This window comes from Astatotilapia calliptera, chromosome 6, assembly GCF_964374335.1.
Source record: "Astatotilapia calliptera chromosome 6, fAstCal68.1, whole genome shotgun sequence".
Lineage (NCBI taxonomy): Eukaryota > Metazoa > Chordata > Actinopteri > Cichliformes > Cichlidae > Astatotilapia > Astatotilapia calliptera.
In genome coordinates, this window is record NC_137427.1 from 10,203,039 (window position 1) to 10,221,649 (window position 18,611).

Below are 18,611 nucleotides of genomic sequence, written 5' to 3' on the forward strand. Positions count from 1 at the left end.
TGCCAAAGGGTAGAACAGGTTCAAATGCTTCTTGTTTTTCCTCTGTTATCCGCTTGTGTGACTCTCATTTCAGATAATGTGAGAGTCACAGACTTGTATATGAAGCACTGAGGTCTACTGTGCTCTTTACTCGTTAATGCAAATCATTTATGAGTCTGTGCTGTGGTTGGTAACATGATTTTAATTTTAACTAAAACAAAACACTAGGTGTGGGGAAAAATAGTAACTGGATTGAAAACAAAAACTAGACTTCAGACAAAAACTTGAAAAAAAAACCATGTAAAACATCTTTTAGGTTTATAATAATAAATAAAATAATAATAATAATAATATACTGCTACAATATAATAATAGTGATAAACTTTTTAAACTTAATCTTAAATCGCCTCCCAAATACCTCCCAAATTATAGTAATAGTTAAGAACTGAAACACAAAGTAAGCTGAAAATAAACATTATAAATAAATAAATGAATAAACCTGCTCTGTAAACCAGCAGAAACAAAAATGTATTGTAAAATACTTAAAATGGAAAAATAAAACAGTTTTGTAATTTTATTACTTTTGGATTTTATGAAATTTTCACATCTTTACTTTTATTACATTAAAAAAAGTTTAGTTTCAGTTGAGATTTTATTACTTTCCGTGTCAGCCCAGCTTTTGCTTTCATCGTAATTTAGTTGTACAATTTACTTAAGGCAGCTAAGTTAGAGCAACTTGTTAATTGTGAGTGCACGGTACGGCACTGGCATATATACTACATGAATCCGTTGCAAAAAGAAAAATGAGGTTATTCTAAGTACTGTGCACTAACTTAGCTATATTAAGTAAACTGTACTTTGTATTTTGGCAATTTTTTTAGATTTTACGGTTATATTTAGAAGTTGAAACAGGTACAATAAAAACGAATACTGTGACTCAGTACTTGAGAATGTTGGACTCAAGACATTTCCTATACATTTTTTGCAGTGCTTATTTTAATCAAACTTCACAAGTCACTTTTGTTGGTTTTCCCTTTTAAGCAAAAGTCCAGTTTATATTTTTATTTCAGTTAACCGGTTTTTGTTTTTCCATTTATAATAATCTTGATTATATATATATCTGCACTGTGTTTAACAGGCATCGCCCCCACAGTCCCGTTGAGAGGATCCCCCATTGAAATCTACTCCGGTAACATATTGGATTGGTTTTTGCAGTGATTACTGCACACAGAGCATGCGGTGCTTGGTGGGAGGAGGTGTCGCCAGAAGACAGAAACAATAAAATCTTGGGACAAAAATAGACTTGTCTTTGCAGAAGGAGTCTGCTGTTGTTGGGGGAAGCTCGTGGTTCTTTGGTGTTATGCTAATAACGTGCGTGAGTGTGAAATTTCCCGAGACAAAAGATGGGGGGAAAGAAAAAAATAAGAGGAAAATGTTGGGGGAAGGGATGGCGCACAGAGGCATAAGAGGGGAGCCTTAAAGAAATTGGACAACCCCGCGAGACTTTAGTGGGCGTGGACACCGAGGCTAGGGCTTCCTGCTCGGATGAACACGTGGTTCCGTGTCTGCCTTCCTGCTCGTCTGTCAGTGTGTGTGTGAAGGTTTCCAGCCCTTCTCTCACTCCTCTCCCTTTCATCCTCCCATACAGCAGACAGCACACCACCTTCTCCTCTCCTTCCTCCGTCCCACTCGCACCTCCTCATCCTCCCGCTACACTTTCCTCCTCTTTGCGACGGGACTGCCGACAGCCAGGCCGCGGTCACTTCAGCGTGGATCAGCTCAGAGAGGGAGAACGAGTGTGTGTGTGAGTGTGTGTATATATGTGTGTGTGTGTGTGTGTGTGTGTGTGTGTAAGTGTGAGTGAGTGCGTGTGCGCGCACCCGCCGGCAACCGGTCCATCCGCGTTATTCCCTCTCACCCCCTTCCCGCTATCCTGCCTCGTTGCTTGGTCATGACGCTAGAAGCGATCCGCTACCGGACCGGGTCTCTGCAGATCCTCAACCAGCTGCTGCTGCCACACCAGACCGTTTACGATGACATCCGCTCGGTGCAGGACGCTTACGAGGCCATCAAGTCCATGAAGGTACGGGGTTCTTCTTCTCCCCTTTCTCCAAACCTTCTCCTTTCACCCGCTCCCCCAGCCTGCCCTGCACGCCTGCCGCATGTGCATTCAGTCCCGTCATGCATGTGTGGGGTTTTTTGTGTTGTGTTTTGTATGTGTCGGGTCTTTTGTGCTCTCACCGCTGCATGCATGCAGGCACACATACATGTGCTCGCAGCCGTCGGCCTGTATTTTTGTTTTTGGACCTACCTGCAGCATCGTCTCACCTACCTTTAAACCATCCGTTATTTATAGTTTTCACATCATGTGTAAGCGCGATAAAACTGGGTGTCTGCGCTCACTGAGCCACCCAGCCATGAAATATGCCTTCCCCCCTCTCTTCCTCCTCCTCCTTTCTTTGGGAGAGATTATTGATGAATTATTAATGACCTTTGCCAGGGTTTTTTTTTTTGTTCGCGTTTTTTGGTTTTGTGCTGCACTCGGTGACACCTCCAGCTCCAGTTTGTCTCCACACCTGAAATCCTGAAATACCTGAGTGTTCACATACATGTAAGACGCTCAAGTTCTGTAACAGCTGGAGCATTTTAAGGTGTTTATTATTATCATTATTATTGTTGTTATTATAAGAGCCAAGAAGACACTAGACCTTTTGTCTTTCGAGTTGCACACACACTCACTAGCTGTTTGTTTGATCCTTTGTGTGTGTGTGTGTGTGTGTGTGTGTGTGTGTGTGTGTGTGTGTGTGTGTGTGTGTGTGTGTGTTGTGTGTGTGTGTGTGTGTCAGAGTGAAGGAATGTGCCATAAGCAGAGGGGTGATGTCATGTTAATAAAGTCTAATGGTAGTGAGAGAAATGTCTCCAGTAACGGAGATGAGATCATTTTAATCAAAGCTGTCGTGACAACTTTTGGCTCTGTGTTCACCCACTTCCAGCTTTGTGCTGGAAAAACATTGATCGTCCTCTTTAAAACTGATGGTGATGATGATGACTACTGTCCTCTTCCTTTTCTCCTCCAGGTGCGCGGGGCTCCGGCCATCGCCATCGTTGGCTGTCTCAGCTTGGCCGTGGAGCTGCGGGCAGGCGCCGGAGGTGACGACCCTGTGACCTTCATCAGGGAGTCTCTGTGTCACCTGACCTCAGCGAGGCCCACCGCCGTCAACATGGGCCGCGCCGCCCGCGAGCTGATGGAGTTTGCAGAGAATGAGAGTATGGAGAAGAACTCTGAGCAGCTCAGAGAAAGGTAGACAGCAATTTGCGGTTTATTGGTTATGTTTGATATGTTTGAGTGGAGTCACATTTAATTAATCGGATAACAGACAGTATTCTTCTTCGGGTCCTGCACGTCTGTTACTCCGGGACCTGTAGGCCACCTTACACTGATCAATCCCAACCAAAATCTTTGGCTGGTTTCTCAACTTCTAATCTACCTTAAAAAAACCTCTCTGTGGAGTAATTGATACATTTCTGCTGTTATGATCAGCGATTCACATGCATGCTGCTGATCCACATTTTTGATGATAGTTTCACATTACTTCCTGGTCTACTGATGGTGGTTTGGGGTCAGAAAACGCAGCAGTGTGCCAGTAAAGATGAGCAGGATGAAGTGCACAACAGGAGTGGGGGATGATGTCTGTATAGCAGTATATACCGGTACTGCATTGTTTCTTTGAAGGTTTGCAGGGGCTCTTAAGGAGTTCCCTCTCTCTTTGAGGTGTTGGACCAATGGGCAGTGATCTCGTGGGTTGCTGGTGGTTAGAGTGATTTTAAATTAATTTTATTTTTTAAAGCATGTTTTCTTCGCTAATGCATTAAAGCAGCACTGTTATTATTATTCCCTTTGATGTCAGAGTCTCCACATGTGGCTGACATATGAGATGCACATACCTTCTGTGCTATTTAAAATGAATGTGAGGAGCAGCTACAGTGAAACGTCGGGCGGTGTTTGTCTGTTGACTTTGCGTGTTTGATTTTTAAATTAGAACTTAATGTAAACACGTTTGCAGAGACTCTCGCTCGTCTCATCTCCTGAACTTTTTGTTTCACGGTGTGTGCATTTGCGAGTAAAAGACAAGTGGAGGACACGCAGGGGAGCTTTTTTACACTCAAAAACGGACTAAAAAAACTGGTTGAACCAAAAAAAAATGTAAATAATCAGGTGAATCTTCTCAGTATCTGTTCAGCTGATGTAAATCCACTTTTAGTCCCTAATTACAGCTGGATAGATCATTCTTCATTGTTTACGCAAACGGCTCTCACGCCGGCCTTTGTCTTCATGCTTTAAGTGAAAAATAAACTCCCAGGGTTTCTGTCTTACCAGCACTGGTAGCTCACTTCTGGATTTTTTTGGATCACGGTGTTTGCATTATGGAGGTGGAATAACAAGTTAACCATGTCCCTGTTAGCCACACACAGAAGCACAAAAATGCTATGGAAAAAAAGACATTCCAGCCTTTTCCCTTTTTAAGGATATTTGTTTTAATTGTATCTTGGACATCTTGCTTGGATTGTATTACAGAATCAATGGATTGTGTTAATATTATTCTTGTCTGCAACATACCATGATCGTATCGTGAGTTCTGGTACTTCCCTTGGACTGGTGTTATGTCATGCGAGAGATTACTCCGTTCCCCGGCATTGGCCACGTGATGGACAATCAGTTAGATAGTCGATGACTGACAGATGTTCTAGATCTTCTACAGGCTTATAAAGAGTTCACCTGATCGGAGAAACGCTTTGTGTGGTCTGGTTTATGATTTCAAACCCAAATCAACATGGCAGCTTAACTGAAAACGTTCTCATAATGGACAAATGTATGTTTTGAAATCATTTGGTATCACAAATACTCCATGCAGTTGTTGAAGTTATCTTTATTTGAGATGGACATTGACTAGTTTTACAGATTTTCAGTAGTTTCCACCAGACCGGTTTGGGGTTTGTGGCCTGCTGTTAGGCACACAGTGAGAGCTTGGTTCATGTTGTTCGCAGTAAGTCGGTCTTGGTTCGAGTTGGACACTGCTAGAGGTGCCATTTAACTTTTATGGAGAAAATTTTCATTCTTGTGGGTCTTCTGCTTTCATTAAATGATGACCTCCAGCTTACACTGGGGCATTTTCCAGCTGAGAGTGACAAGCAAAGAATGAGAATTGGCACCGCCAAACCCTAAAAAAGGTGGAGTGCTGTCTTCGGGTCTGGGAAAAGTTGCAGAAAATGGATTGATGGATGTGTCTGTGTAGGCTTTCATGACATACAGTGGATTCCTGAAATCCCAGGTATTTTGAACTCGCACCCACACCTCGCCATATGTGACCTCAATAGCTCGCACAATGGCGGGGTGGGGCAATATCTCAGAGGTTTTAGTCGTCGGCCACGGTGATGGTAATTACCCAAACCACCTTGGCTCATGCAATGACTCGTGTGACCAAGATTGGGTTAACGGCTCCTAGAAACGCCTCCAAACAGGACAGACCCCACTAGGGGTTTATGACCTGGGACTCTCTGAAAGTTACGCCTCTTATCCAAGACGTTTCTTCAGTTCTAAAACGTCTTCAACAAAACAAAGACAAAAAAACTCCTAAAGACATCCAGTTACCTTCTTTCCAACATTTGAGGTGGGAAATAAGCCACGTGGTCTTTGGGTCCTAACAATGATTCAAAGATTTGCAGATTTCCTTGTTTTGCATAAAGTAGTGGGTAACTTGCTGGAAATGCAGAGCTATGTGGACACATGCCTTCACTCTGTGATTTGCACATCTGCTAAAGAATGGTTCAAACTGTGAATAGCTGGCTTTGTAAAAGTTTCATCAGGAACAAAAAAACATTTGCATTTTAAAAACGTTCATTTATCTAAAGGATTCACAGACTTTATGCTGTTGAATGCAGAGGCAAAATTGCCAACTGATATTGACTGATATTAATATTTGGCGATATCTGACATCAGGTGAGATTTTCTTAATTCAGACATGCGTAACAAACACACTTCACTTTTTTTTATGTGTACTTATTTGTGAGTCTTAATATATCGGTGCTGTTCAGCAATAATCTTTTTTTTTCAGCAAAAAAAAAGATTATTATTTAATTCAGCAAATCATGAATTACTCGTTTACACTCAGCCCGACTGCTCGGATCAAAGAGTTTCCTCTGGTAGATAAACTATGCAGCATTAATATGCTCATAACATGATTGAATGGCGTTTTTTTTGTCTGTTCTTTACTTTTTCCATTTTCATTTATTGGCCATCATAAACGTCGATACGAGCATATCCGCAAATAGTAGGGCTGTTCGATATAACGATATATGTCGGATGACGATAGAAAAACGTCTATCGTTTCATTTTACGCTATCGTTTGTTTCGTGGTGTCGCAAAATAAACTGTTCACGGCAATATTTTTTTTATTGTTTTGATGGTCACTGTAGTAGCTATATTAATTTCTTAAAGTTCTCTCTTTCTCTTATATTTAATATAACCACACTACAGACGGACAAGCGCCTGTTTTTATGGGTTGTCATTAGCAACAACGACGGTAACACCATCGCATGTCCGCTTGTTTATTTTCCACATAAAACTTTCACAATAAAGCTCAAGATCCTGTTGAGAATTTTCAAAATAAACGGAATCACGTGAAAAAGTATGCCGAGTATTGACGGATGAGAAGCAAAAAAAAAAAAAAAAGAGTCGTCAGGTGCTAAAAAATAAACTTTAGACTCAAACGTTAGAACAGGCTTTCCCCACAGCACGCCGTGTAATAAATACTCACAAAGAAAACGGCGGCCGTTACAACTTATGTCTAAAAATGTATAGTTTCATGCATCGGTTAAAACACTCGACTCCAGCTACATGACGCCCAGCTGGAAACACTTCACCTACCTGAGATTCACAGAATTTACAGAAAATATTAAATTTTTTGTGATTTATATCGTTATCGGACGATAGATGTTTTATATCGGGATATGAGATTTAGGTCATATCGCACAGCCCTAGCAAATAGTTTTCTCTTTTACCTCAGAAGGGTTAAATGAGAATACAAAAAATAAATGAAAAAGTAAAGCTAGTGTCAGCCACACCGATATATCGGTCAGGCTCTACTGTCAGCTTTTCAGTTGTTTGCTCTGTATGAACTTGTTCTGTTACATGAAATCATCTCGGCTCTTCAGTTTTCCTCCTGAATGGTGTCTCCCGAGTTAGTTGCTGCTGTAACACTTCCTCATTTAACACCAGCTGCAGGTGTCTTGCTGAAGAAGTTGCAGAAGCTATCGGATCAGTTGTGAAGTGAAAATTGGAAAGCATCAATAGTATACATTTTTGCAGCTTATTAGTGTTAAAACCAAATTATCAAGTGGTAATTTTTACAGGGTTCACTTGTTAAATAGTGATTGAATAGCAATTTGATTCGTTTTTATTTTCAGACAAGTGGAAAAGAACACGTGTGAAAGACATTGGTGTTTCTTGGTGACGGAAAACGTTCAGTCTAGGTGGATAATGTCTGTCAGGGGCAGATGATGCAGCTTGTTTTTGACAGAAGGGAGTGATCTACTTTACAGTAACCCCGGCCTCAAGGCAGCGATTCACTTAATTTTGTGCAGAAAGCTACGTAGAGTTAAAAGAAGAAAATGCTGGTGCCAAAGCATGAATCAATATTTACTGCGGTTGCACCAATACATGCATTTCATGGTAACTGTTCCAGTTAAGAAGCAAGTGTTTCAGTTCATCAGTCACTGGCCTCTATGCTTATCAGTGATTGAATGTTTTCCTGACTTTCGTGTCAGTGGGCTGAACATAAGGGGGCCCTCGTCTTCGTCACCGTTTTTAGGTCAGGGATCAAAGTAACGCCATGTCAGTCGTTAGCATCCACTCAAAGGAATTTGTTGAAAATAAGCACTTTTTTAACAGGTATTTTAATTGACCTTTAAGCTGGTATTGTGCAGCACGCTCGTTATAATTTGCTTTCAAGGAGTCAAAAGGTCTCTTTGGACGTTGGCTGCTTTTTCACTCCTTTTGCACTTTTTAGCTGAACATTTTCAGAGGTTTGTTCGTTAAGCCACTTGGAACACTGACTTACGAGTCATTCGAGCCCTGTCCAAACAAAGTGTCCCTTTAAAGACTGTGGAAACTGAAAAGGTGACTAGCTCCCTTCCCACGTGTAAATAAATAAGTTAGATTTCCATTACAAAGCAGTGAGTCACATTGCATGGGGTGACTGTAGCTCAGAGACCTGGTCAGGTAGAGCAGGTCACCCACTAATGGAGAGGATAGTAGTTTGATCCCTGCATGCCACATATCCTTAGGCAAGGTACTAACCCCAAGTTACTCTCTGAGTGTGAATGTTAGATACAAAGCACTTAAGCATAGAAAAGTGATTGTGTGACTGGGTGAATGAGGCATATTTGTATAAGGTGTATAGTAGAAAAGCTCTATATAAGAACCCGTCCATTCATCTGAGAATAAGTTGGGCTAAAGAGAAACACTGTAGTGGTGGAGTGAAAGACCAAGCAGGTAACCATGGAAGATTTATGTTACTTTAAACTTGGTGTGGTTTGAATTGTGGGCCAGTCTCCAAAAACACTTGTGCAAGTGTTTACTTGATAATGCGTGTCTGCAAGGTAAGAATCGAGACTGTGCAGCAAGAATAATGTAAGAAAGTGAGAGAAAATGAGGGAGATGTGGCACAGCTATGGCAGAAAAAGAGAAGGAACAGCATGAAGAAAAAGATTGTGTATGAGAAAAGCGGAGAAAGCAAAGTCATGACAAACAGAAACACAAAGCCGTATTGCTCCTGCAGATATGATGGACACATTGAGCCCACAGTGGCAGACATATATCCTCTTCTCAATTCCCACCTCTTGTGGCCCCCCTCCTGCAGTGTAATTGCCTGGATCGAAGACATGCTGGAGCGTGACGTCAATGACAACAGGAAGATCGGTAACTATGGCGCTCAGCACATCCTTTCTGGCGTCCCCAGGGACTCGGTGACCATCCTCACACACTGCAACACCGGCTCGCTGGCCACAGCTGGATACGGGACGGCGCTGGGTGAGACTGGAGCGCTGGCTCTGAATGAGAAAAGAAGGTGGTTGTTGAAATATTTAGAGCACTGTAACTGATATGAGTCTGTGTGTAGGCGTGGTGAGAAGCCTCCACGCGCTGGGCAGGCTGAAGCGCGTGTACTGCACAGAGACGAGGCCGTACAACCAGGGGTCCAGACTGACGGCGTACGAGGCTGTAGCGGAGGGAATCCCTGCCACGCTTATAACAGACAGCATGGCAGCTCTCACCATGAGGGAGATGGACATCACAGGTGTGTGTTTGTGTCCCATCACGTCTCCTTCACTTCACTAAAACCTCACGTTTTTTTTTTCTTAAGACTTCCTTTCTGCTGTTTTCTCCCTCAGCTGTGGTGGTGGGTGCAGACAGGGTGGTTGCTAACGGTGACACAGCCAACAAGGTCGGCACGTACCAGCTGGCCATCGCCGCTAAGCACCATGGGATACCTTTCTATGTGGCGGCACCCAGCACGTCGTGTGACCTGAGTCTGGAGAGCGGGAGGGACATCATCATCGAAGTGCGCCCCCCCGAGGAACTCACTTCTATAAACGGGGTTCCCATCGCTGCCCCAGGTAAGGCGTGAGGGATGTCTGTGCAGAGAGAGCACTTAAATAAGCGCGAGCTCGGTAGAGTATCGACAGCAAAGCATCAAGGTTGGAGAGGAGATGAGCTTGGCCCAGTTCCAAAGTCAGCCCAGAGGCTTAAGCACCGAACACACTCAGAGTTAAATTGGCATCACATGAAACGTAAGTGCCAGAGTGAAGGAGGCTGTTAGCTCATATGTCCTGCACAGAGGCGCCCTGTGGCCACTAATGTGCACACAAAGTTCTTCTGTCATCGTCCTTTTTATTTTCTCGCCGGGTTTTCTTTCTTGAACTTTCTTGCAGGCCATTTATGCGTCTTTAGTAGTCAGTGGCATGATAGAGATAAGAGAACAGAGTCATTTTCACACATGCACCACCGCCCACAGAGGTGTACGTGACACCGCAAATGTCAGACGCATTCAGGTGGGACTTTAACTGGTTTTTAACCTCTCAGCTCTCCAGTACAAAGTCTGTGTGATGTCATGTGCTGCTGAACAAATTATGGAGCTAACAGTCCGGCGTATTCAGTGCTAGTGAGTGGGTGTCATGTGTCTAGCTGCCTCTACATGGGGAGCTCCTTTCAGCTGAACCGCATGCATCTGAAGCAGACTGTTTACTGCTCTGCGCTGCATTACAGAAAGAACAACTGTGCAAAGCTGGCCAAAGTTCATGTGTGGAAATGGCCTGTGCTTGGACAGAAACACAGTGGAAATGTGTGAGGGCAAACTAAAGCCTGGATTATCAGTAAATATATTAATGCTATGCACTTTGGAGTGCTCAGAGCAGCCCTACTGAGCTCAAGTGCCCATATACCTTACGGCTGAAGCCCAGGTTTGAGTCTGACTTGCAGCCCTTTGGACCTGAGCCTGAGTCTGTCGGATCAAACCTTGAAAATGTATTTTAGTTGAGTTTGTGAGAGTTTAGTTGAGTCATTTAATCTCTAGGTACCCAGTGACATCACAGTAATTGTGCTGAATTAATGAGTACACAGGCCCCCGGGGACGAGGATGTGTGCTTGCACATTCGTTTTTTCCACTCTTTAACTTTCCCCACAGACTTTAATAATTATGAATTAACCTTTAGTTAAGGTTTTGGTGTACTAGAACCACACTGTTGCAGTCGTTAAACATTCCTTTACCACAGTAAAGAAATGCGTAACGAGCAGTGTGGGGTGTAGTCCTGCTGCTGTTTGAAGGAATAATAAACCCGAGACAGAAAGCAGGGTCAACAAACTCTGAGTCTAACTGTGGGAGACTCTGAATATCCAGAAAGGCTCATCAGACTTAGTTAAATCAACTCTGAGTATGTTCACCCTGATTGTAGCGCGATTAGGGAAAGAAAGCTATCATCAGTGGAGCTCCGATACTATGATTTACCCCGGCGACAGGTAAATATAGAGCACAGCCTCCATTTTAATCCAGTGTACTGAGAAATATGAACACGTTTCACTTAAAACCATGATGTTTAGTTTAAAAACAAGAGGGCAGTCCACTCAGCGTCCACTCAGTCATCGCTTACCCACTTTCAGTTTGTATTAACAGGAAAAGACGGAAAACCTAACACAAACGTACATTTTTAAAATGATTCTGCTTCTGACCGGGACAAAAATGCAGTAACAGCAACTGTAAATAAGAGTATGTTTTATTATGACCTACTTGTAGTTTTTGTACATAAGTAAGACTGATTCGGGTCTTTTCGAGTGGAAAAGATGTCAAACTTTAAGCTTTTTGGGCGTCTGTTTTGCTTGGCAGTATTTAATGATAATTTAATCCTAAGTGTGCAGACAGTGTTCGAAAACTCACATTAAGGCACATTATTTCAGACATAGTCTTAAAGTTATTCAAGCCTCTTTTTGACTCAGGAATCTTCACATCTTCAATATGACGAGACTTTTTTCATCACAGCAACAGATTGCGACACATGATTATTCATATTGATGATAGATTTTTATTTTTTAAATCAATCTTCATCTTGTTGTTTAAATCAATGTTTAAACAACTGACAAGGAGCACGTTGGGCTCAGTGTCAGACCGTTCAACTGGGTTTTAATTCTCAATATTGTGTTCAGTACAGCTAGCTTACACGTTAGTGCACTTGCATTATAATAACCTGTGAATTGTGTTGTGTGACTAACACCTCATTCCCGGCCGCTTCCTGCAGGTATCGAAGTGTGGAACCCGGCCTTCGACGTGACCCCTCACCAGCTCATCACAGGGGGCATCATCACAGAGCTGGGAGTCTTCCTCCCCTCTGAGCTCCAGGCGGCGCTCACCGGCCGCCTCACTGCCCTCTAGAGCCACTCGGCTCCTCCTGCTGGTCCGTGCGCACCACTGCACGTTTACGTCACACTAAGAGACACTTTCTCATCATCACAGACGCCGCACAGTTGTATTTCTAATTGAATTTTGTTCAATACACAGTCACTGTTGCATTCAGTGGTGCACACAGGAAAAAAAAAATCCTGTTTGTCACTTTTCCACATACACAGCTACATAGAGTCTCACTGCAGGGAGTCGAGTAGCCACACACGTGCGGTCTCCCCTTTCTTTTAAATCCCTGTTCTGTCTTTACCTTTCACCTCCAAAGCTTTCCATTGCATCTGTCATTGTCTCTTTCAGCCTCTCTTTCCAAATGGCTTCTGTACCAACAAAAAAAAAAAAAGAAGCTCAGCTGGACTCGAACCCAGAAATTCAATTTGGCAAACAAACCTAAATGCGACCTTACGAAAGTCACATTGTAACAACTTAAAGAATAAAACGAAAGCCTAAATAGCACGACTGGTTCTTTAATTTGAAACAAGTCGTGGTTTCTAAAATGCTGCTACCTACTTGTAAATATATATATCCTTGCTGGTAGTGTGTACATATGTAGAAACTAACCCCCGCTCGTGAAACGCGCCGCTTTTTCATCCAAATAAGCGGTTATGTAAAAAATACATTTCGCATCTAAAAATGTTATATTAACATTTCATTTCTTTTGCTCAGTGTAGGAACTTTTTTGTAATAGACAAATTCACATTTTTAGCTCATAGTCTTAATATGGAAGAATTTTGTGTGTCAAAATAATTGAACGATCGGTCACGCTAGTCAGCTGAAGCCTTTAACGTCACATGGCTACTTTTATACCTCACTCCTTATTTGCGTTTTGCTCTTCCCAGTTATACTGTATCATACCACACATGTACTCTCGTAATAGACTTGTATAAACTGATCAGCCACAGCATTAAAACCACCTGCAGAAACGGGTCCAGATCGGTCTCTTTCTGATGCATCCCGCGGCCGCTCGATCAGATTTAGACCCGGGGAGTTTGGAGGCTGGTCAGCACTTTGGGCTGCCTGTTACCCTTCTCTGTAAGGAAGAATCATTAAAAAAAAATAGGAGTTAAAGGAGTAGTTTGCCTCAAAATTAAGGTTTAGTTGTTGGCTTGTGTGCACATCAGTCAAGACTTTAAAATAATTTTTCGATGTCAGCTTTCCTGCTTAGAAACGAATCTCTCTCCAGATGGTGCGTTTAACTACATCAGCCTCAACACACGAAAAGCTGCACAAAAAAGGATTTTTACTCTCACACTTCCTGCTCTGCGTGACGCAGCAGACGGACACAGCTGACAAGTAGAAGAAAGAGATAGTTGCTTTGATTTGACTCCAAGCTAATGGTTAGGTTGCTCTGTGACCACAGTGTCATCATAACAAACCGCTTTGCTAACACATCCGCCTTGATGGCTTGTTTTAACATTGGGTTAAGCAGCCTAATGATTATATTCCAAACCATGTGAGTGAAATCTCCAGTGTTCAGTCCTTTGTTGCGTGTCATACACCCACATCTCTGCCTTTATGTCAAGCTGCTCTTAACTGCCAAATAAATACCAAAATACTCTTTTAATATCTCTGTTATTTTGTGTGTTGTTAGTTTGTTTTGCCACTAAAGTGTGGAAAACAAATCAATGCAGTTTTAAAGCCCTCCAGTATTGACATCGTGATGGCGTTTCAAAGTGTCAGAGACACAAAACTTGGTCTAAAGGTGAAGTCTTAGATTTCAGACTAACTAGTTGGGCCATACAAACCTGAGAGACTCACAAATTTAATGTGGGGGTGAGTAGGAGCTGACTGTCTCTTTTTGTGGGGGCATGAACTACTCCTTTATGATGGAGGGCATCTTCTGCGTTATGTACTTTTACGCCACCACCAATGAGAATGTAACATTTAAGTCGTATAAATGTTGTTTTCGTTTGGGGCCGGACGTCAGACACTCAGCCACTTCTTGCCTTTGCGCTCACCTTCGAATGTGTTTCGACCGCTTGGACTAATCCCTCCTCATAAACTCCCAGACATGCTCGCGACTCACCGAAATCTGTGCCGCGAGCGACTGAAAGCAGGTCGATATCAAGAAGTACACAAAGGTTTTGTTTTTTTTCTCAGAAGTTATTGTTTGACATTTCTGGCCCCTGAGTTTCTTTTCTCTATCCTGATGAAAGAACAGGACTATAAAGGAAAAATGAATTTCATAATAGTAGGAAATGCCAAACTCGTCTAGTGCTGAAACTATTTGTACAGGAAAAGAATGAATATCCTAACAATATAGCAGTTGTTTAAAGGGAACCTATTATGCTTTTTTCCATATTTTTATTCTTGGGCTCTAGTAGAGTAGATTTGAATGATTCACAGTTAAAAATAGTTCTTGTTTATTTTATTTATCCTCCAGTTCATATGCCATCTGAAACAAGCCATTTTAGCTCCTGTCCATGGAAGACCTTTAAGAAATCCCTTTATGAGCATCCAGCATTGTAACAATATGTGTGCATTTATAACAGAAAATAAAGCATTTTCACACAAAATACTAGTTGAAATTTTACACCCAATATTTGGACCGTCCTTCAAGTTAGTTGCCAACTTACTAACTGATAAATCCAGCATCGTTAGGCAGACTGATTGATGCAAGCCTGTGTTTGAGGTCTTGTATCGTGATTTGAATGCACTGAATTTTTGCCACCTGGCCTGCAAGCTTACGGTGCATTTGTCGTTGCGAGAGGCTTCGTAGAAACATCCCAGACGTCTCTTATCTGCGTGCTGACACCTAATCATTTACCCAAAGTCACCAGGTCCACACTGTTTGCTGCCTTACAGGTGCAGCCTGATTGTAGCTTACTGATGTAAGGCAGTAGTCCCCTCGCTCCGTCCTTCAACAGAGTTCATATCGTGTTGCCAGAGTGCTTAAAGGCTGAGGTAGGCAGTAATATTTTTTTGTGGTTATTAGACAAAAAATCCTTTAATAACCTTTCAGCATATTGTAATTCAAGTGCTCTCAGAGGAAACCAGACCTCTGAACCATCTCTTCACTCTGTTTTCAGGCTTTATTAGATCTAGCCTACGTCTTTGTTCAATCACAGGCCTAATGGCTCCTCTGCAGATGTGCAGAGGAGTCCTTTGCACATACTTCAGATTGTGAAAAGTAGCAGAAATTCCTGAAGGAAAATATGATTTTCAAAATTCACAGCTTGCACTGCGTCGCAGTCTGGTTTTTTGTTTTGTGGTTTTCCTTGTATATTACCTGAAACTCGGCCATAGCAATTGAATGGTAACGTTTTTGTTTCATTTGAAAATACAAAGCCCGATGGCATGTTGAAATCTCAGACTTGCCTGTTGGCGGCGTGTTTTATGCCTATTCAAACATTTTTGCCTCGTGCAGAAAGAACAAAACCTTGTTAAAGACGCCCTAAAAACACAGACAGCGTTTTGATTTTTGTGCTCTGTGTCAGAAAATGCTATCCCACTCCTACACACAGTGTCACCACTCTTTTGTGAGTGAGTGGATTTACCTGCACACTCATAATGGTGAAATGTGTGCATATAAACACACATGAAACGTGATTGTACTCCTATGTGCGTCAGTCAGTATCAGTGTAAATGGCCGGAAACTGCGGAGATGGCTCAGCTGATGCATAAATGAGCGGAAACGCGATACTGTAATTACGCAGGGTTATGACTAACATCAAGGTTGAAAAGCAGTGCTCTAGACCAGCATGGTAATGTGCATGTAAATGCATTTACTGACTCGATTAGAGAGATGTCAGAGGTCTGGCCACAGGCACCACCACCTCACACATTGACTGTCTACTACACAACTTCTCTACTCTACAGGACCACAGGGAGGTTCTGAGAAAACATCATTTTAAAAAACAAAACAAAAAGCTTAACATCAATAATTACGACAGTGTCTATTGTCTATATCTTAAGATATGCTGTAATGTAAGCTCATTTCTTCACTTTCTTCCTCATCAATCATCACCTCTCTCACCCATCAAACCTCAACTCACAAAGATGCTGGTAGGTCACACGCAAGTGTTAAAAAATTTCTTTCGTTTTGTAAAGTTAAAGACTTCATGCTTTTTTGGGGGAGGGGGGGATTTTAGACAATTTTCCTGACATATGTAGCAATTTTATGGCCCGTTAGATGCGCCGCCTGTCATTTCTGTTTAAGAGGTACAAGATTTTTGTTTGTCTGTAGGTCATGATTATAACTGTTCTGCTGTGGTTTGTTGGTTTATTTCATGATTTCATTGTGATTCCTAGTGACTAGGCCATTAGACCACCACACTGGGGAGGCCTCCTCAACCATACGCACTACCTCTCCGTCTGCCTGCACGGACTCGAACACTGAAATGCATGAACACAAGCACTTAATGCGCCAGCCTGCAGCAGAGCAGATTGACAAGGTTGATGAAAAGAAATATGGATTACAATTTTCACTCGTTTGTATCTTGAACGCTAAGTGACAATTAATTTGTGGCGGTGCTTTTAGTTTGCCAAAGTAGCCTAGATTCAGGCTCGTCTGTTATTTTAGGTTGCAGTTGAATTACAATACCTTGCAGATGTCTCGAGTTCTCCCTCATTTCTTTATATTTCACTTCTAATAAGTCACATTTTCTTGTTATTTTTTTTATTTTATTTTAAGTGGTCTTGAGTAATAGTTCTGTAGGCTTTCTAAAGGTCTTTCAAAGTTCTTCTTGGGACATTGGCTGCTACATAAAATAGTAAAATGGTATATTTGCCCCAGCAATGTGATTCCCGAATAGCTATTAGCCAAAAATTTGGCATATCTCAGCATGGAGTGCTCTGAGTTCTTAAAAAATTTGAGGAAAGTGGACAAAAGAAGAAAAGGCCGGTCCGTAGAAGTGTCTACAGCAGAAAGTGTTTTTTGTCTTATATACTTACATATTTGTTACCATGTTTTCATAAATTGGTGCAGTTATTTCCAATTTCTTAGCAAGATATAAAGAAATGAGGGGTGACTTTTGCACAGTACTGTATTTCTGTATTATGGATTAATGCTTTTTAAGCAGCAGCAATATAATGTCGTATTTTAAAAAGAGATAACGCAGTCCTCTCCTTCCAAAAAGGCCAAAACATGGATAATAATGAGGTGCCAAAATCCAGCGCCGCCTGTCTCGTACTTTCCAAGTTGATTCGATTAATCATAGCAGATGTGTATGCATTATAAAGCGATTGGTGCAGTCTGCATTTACCATGGAAGGAGTGTTGTTCAGATGGCCTCTTTAAGTGCAAGTATGTTGTTGTTGTTGTTGTTGTTCTTGATAATCACCTGGTCTGGGTTTGATTTTGTAACATGTGGAAAGTGTTCTGAACTGGGTTTTATTTTTTTTTATATATTTACGTATATGAATATAATGCTGTAAAGTGCAGTCATAAATTAAGAGATTTCTCTTTCACATCAATAAAGGAAAGAAGTAAAACCACAGCAAAAATGCACAAGTAGAATTTGCCTTTTTGTCATTTATTGAGCAAAATTGTGAATACATGACAGATGACATAAAAAGTAACCAAGTCTTTGGCCTCAGAGGTGCCGATGAGCGGGCTACTATCACCTCACAACAAGGTTCCTGTTTTGAACATGTGTGGGTTTGATTTCTCTCTCCAGAGCATTTCATTCCCAAATACTTGGTCTTTGTCATATGTTCACTGGGAAACTGAAGCCTTTTTGTTAGCAGGCCTCCCATGCAGGTCAAATGTGTAACCAGTGGCTGCAGGATTGTTCTGCAGATTGTTCTGTGAAATTTGGCAGACTGGGGGACATGGGATAAAATTGCTGGGATGGCAGTCCTAGAGGGACAGGAGTTAACAATTCCACCTCACAGCAAGACGTCTATGTTCAAACTCAAGTTAACTTAAACGCTTCCTTCAAGTGTTTAAGTTAACTGGTGATTCTAAACAGTCTGTAGATGTGGACTGAACAGACTATGGCTCTCTTTTCTTTGTGTTAGCTGTGAGGGCCTGGCAACCTGTCCAGTATGTGCTACCTTTTTTTCCCCTCACAGTGTCACCTGGGATAAGCTCCATCTCCACCACAACCTTGAAATGGAATAAGTGGATGAGCCACACGCTGTTCAACCAGCATTTGTCACAAGTCAGTCACTGTGGTTGTGTTGGTCCCTTCTGCCTCAACAAAGAAATCATCAACAAAACACAAATATCCTTAGTTTTTGTGCTAGGTTTATTCATCCACTACCGTTTATGGCTTCAAGGACTCTTTTGAACTTGGAATAGCGATAGCAGATGTCAGAGGTGTGAAATAAGACTGGTTCCACCTGTCCCTAAAGTACTGGACCTTTAAAAAGGATAACAATGCTAATGACACAAAACCACTAAGGAGTGATTTAAAAAGAAGAAATGGTTGGTCATGGAATTGCTTAAATTAAGGTAAGCACAAATGGCCACATATTTTCTAAAAGCTGAATTAAAGCGTTGTTAAAGGTTACAATGAAAATATCACATTATTACATAGAAATCCACCTGAATCAAGGTTTAAGTTGCTCTACAGCTTTGTCACTGCGAGCCGGACAGCACAGACTGTGCAGTCATTTGCAAAATGCAGCAAAAGACTCATCGCCCCGAAATGCAGAACTGATTGCCACAGTAAATCCTTTGTACCGG

At 41.9% G+C, this 18,611-nt stretch overlaps 1 protein-coding gene across 1 annotated transcript; it reads left to right on the forward strand.

Moving 5' to 3' along the window:
• Positions 1 to 1,509: 1,509 nt before the first annotated feature.
• Positions 1,510 to 12,437, forward strand: mri1 (methylthioribose-1-phosphate isomerase 1). The gene is made up of 6 exons (XM_026170174.2): positions 1,510 to 2,062; positions 3,057 to 3,280; positions 8,898 to 9,067; positions 9,156 to 9,332; positions 9,427 to 9,651; positions 11,824 to 12,437. The coding sequence occupies exons 1-6, from the start codon at positions 1,931 to 1,933 to the stop codon at positions 11,955 to 11,957; spliced, it is 1,062 nt and encodes a 353-aa protein (XP_026025959.1). The 5' UTR covers positions 1,510 to 1,930; the 3' UTR covers positions 11,958 to 12,437.
• Positions 12,438 to 18,611: the final 6,174 nt, after the last annotated feature.

What these genes read in the sequence shown, in the direction of transcription:
- mri1 (XM_026170174.2), top strand. Translation starts at nt 1,931, where the DNA reads ATGACGCTAGAAGCGATCCGCTACCGGACCGGGTCTCTGCAGATCCTC. An exon ending in TCTGAGCAGCTCAGAGAAAG is followed by an intron (nt 3,281 to 8,897) that starts GTAGACAGCAAT and finishes CCCCTCCTGCAG; the next exon opens with TGTAATTGCCTGGATCGAAG. An exon ending in TGGATACGGGACGGCGCTGG is followed by an intron (nt 9,068 to 9,155) that starts GTGAGACTGGAG and finishes GTCTGTGTGTAG; the next exon opens with GCGTGGTGAGAAGCCTCCAC.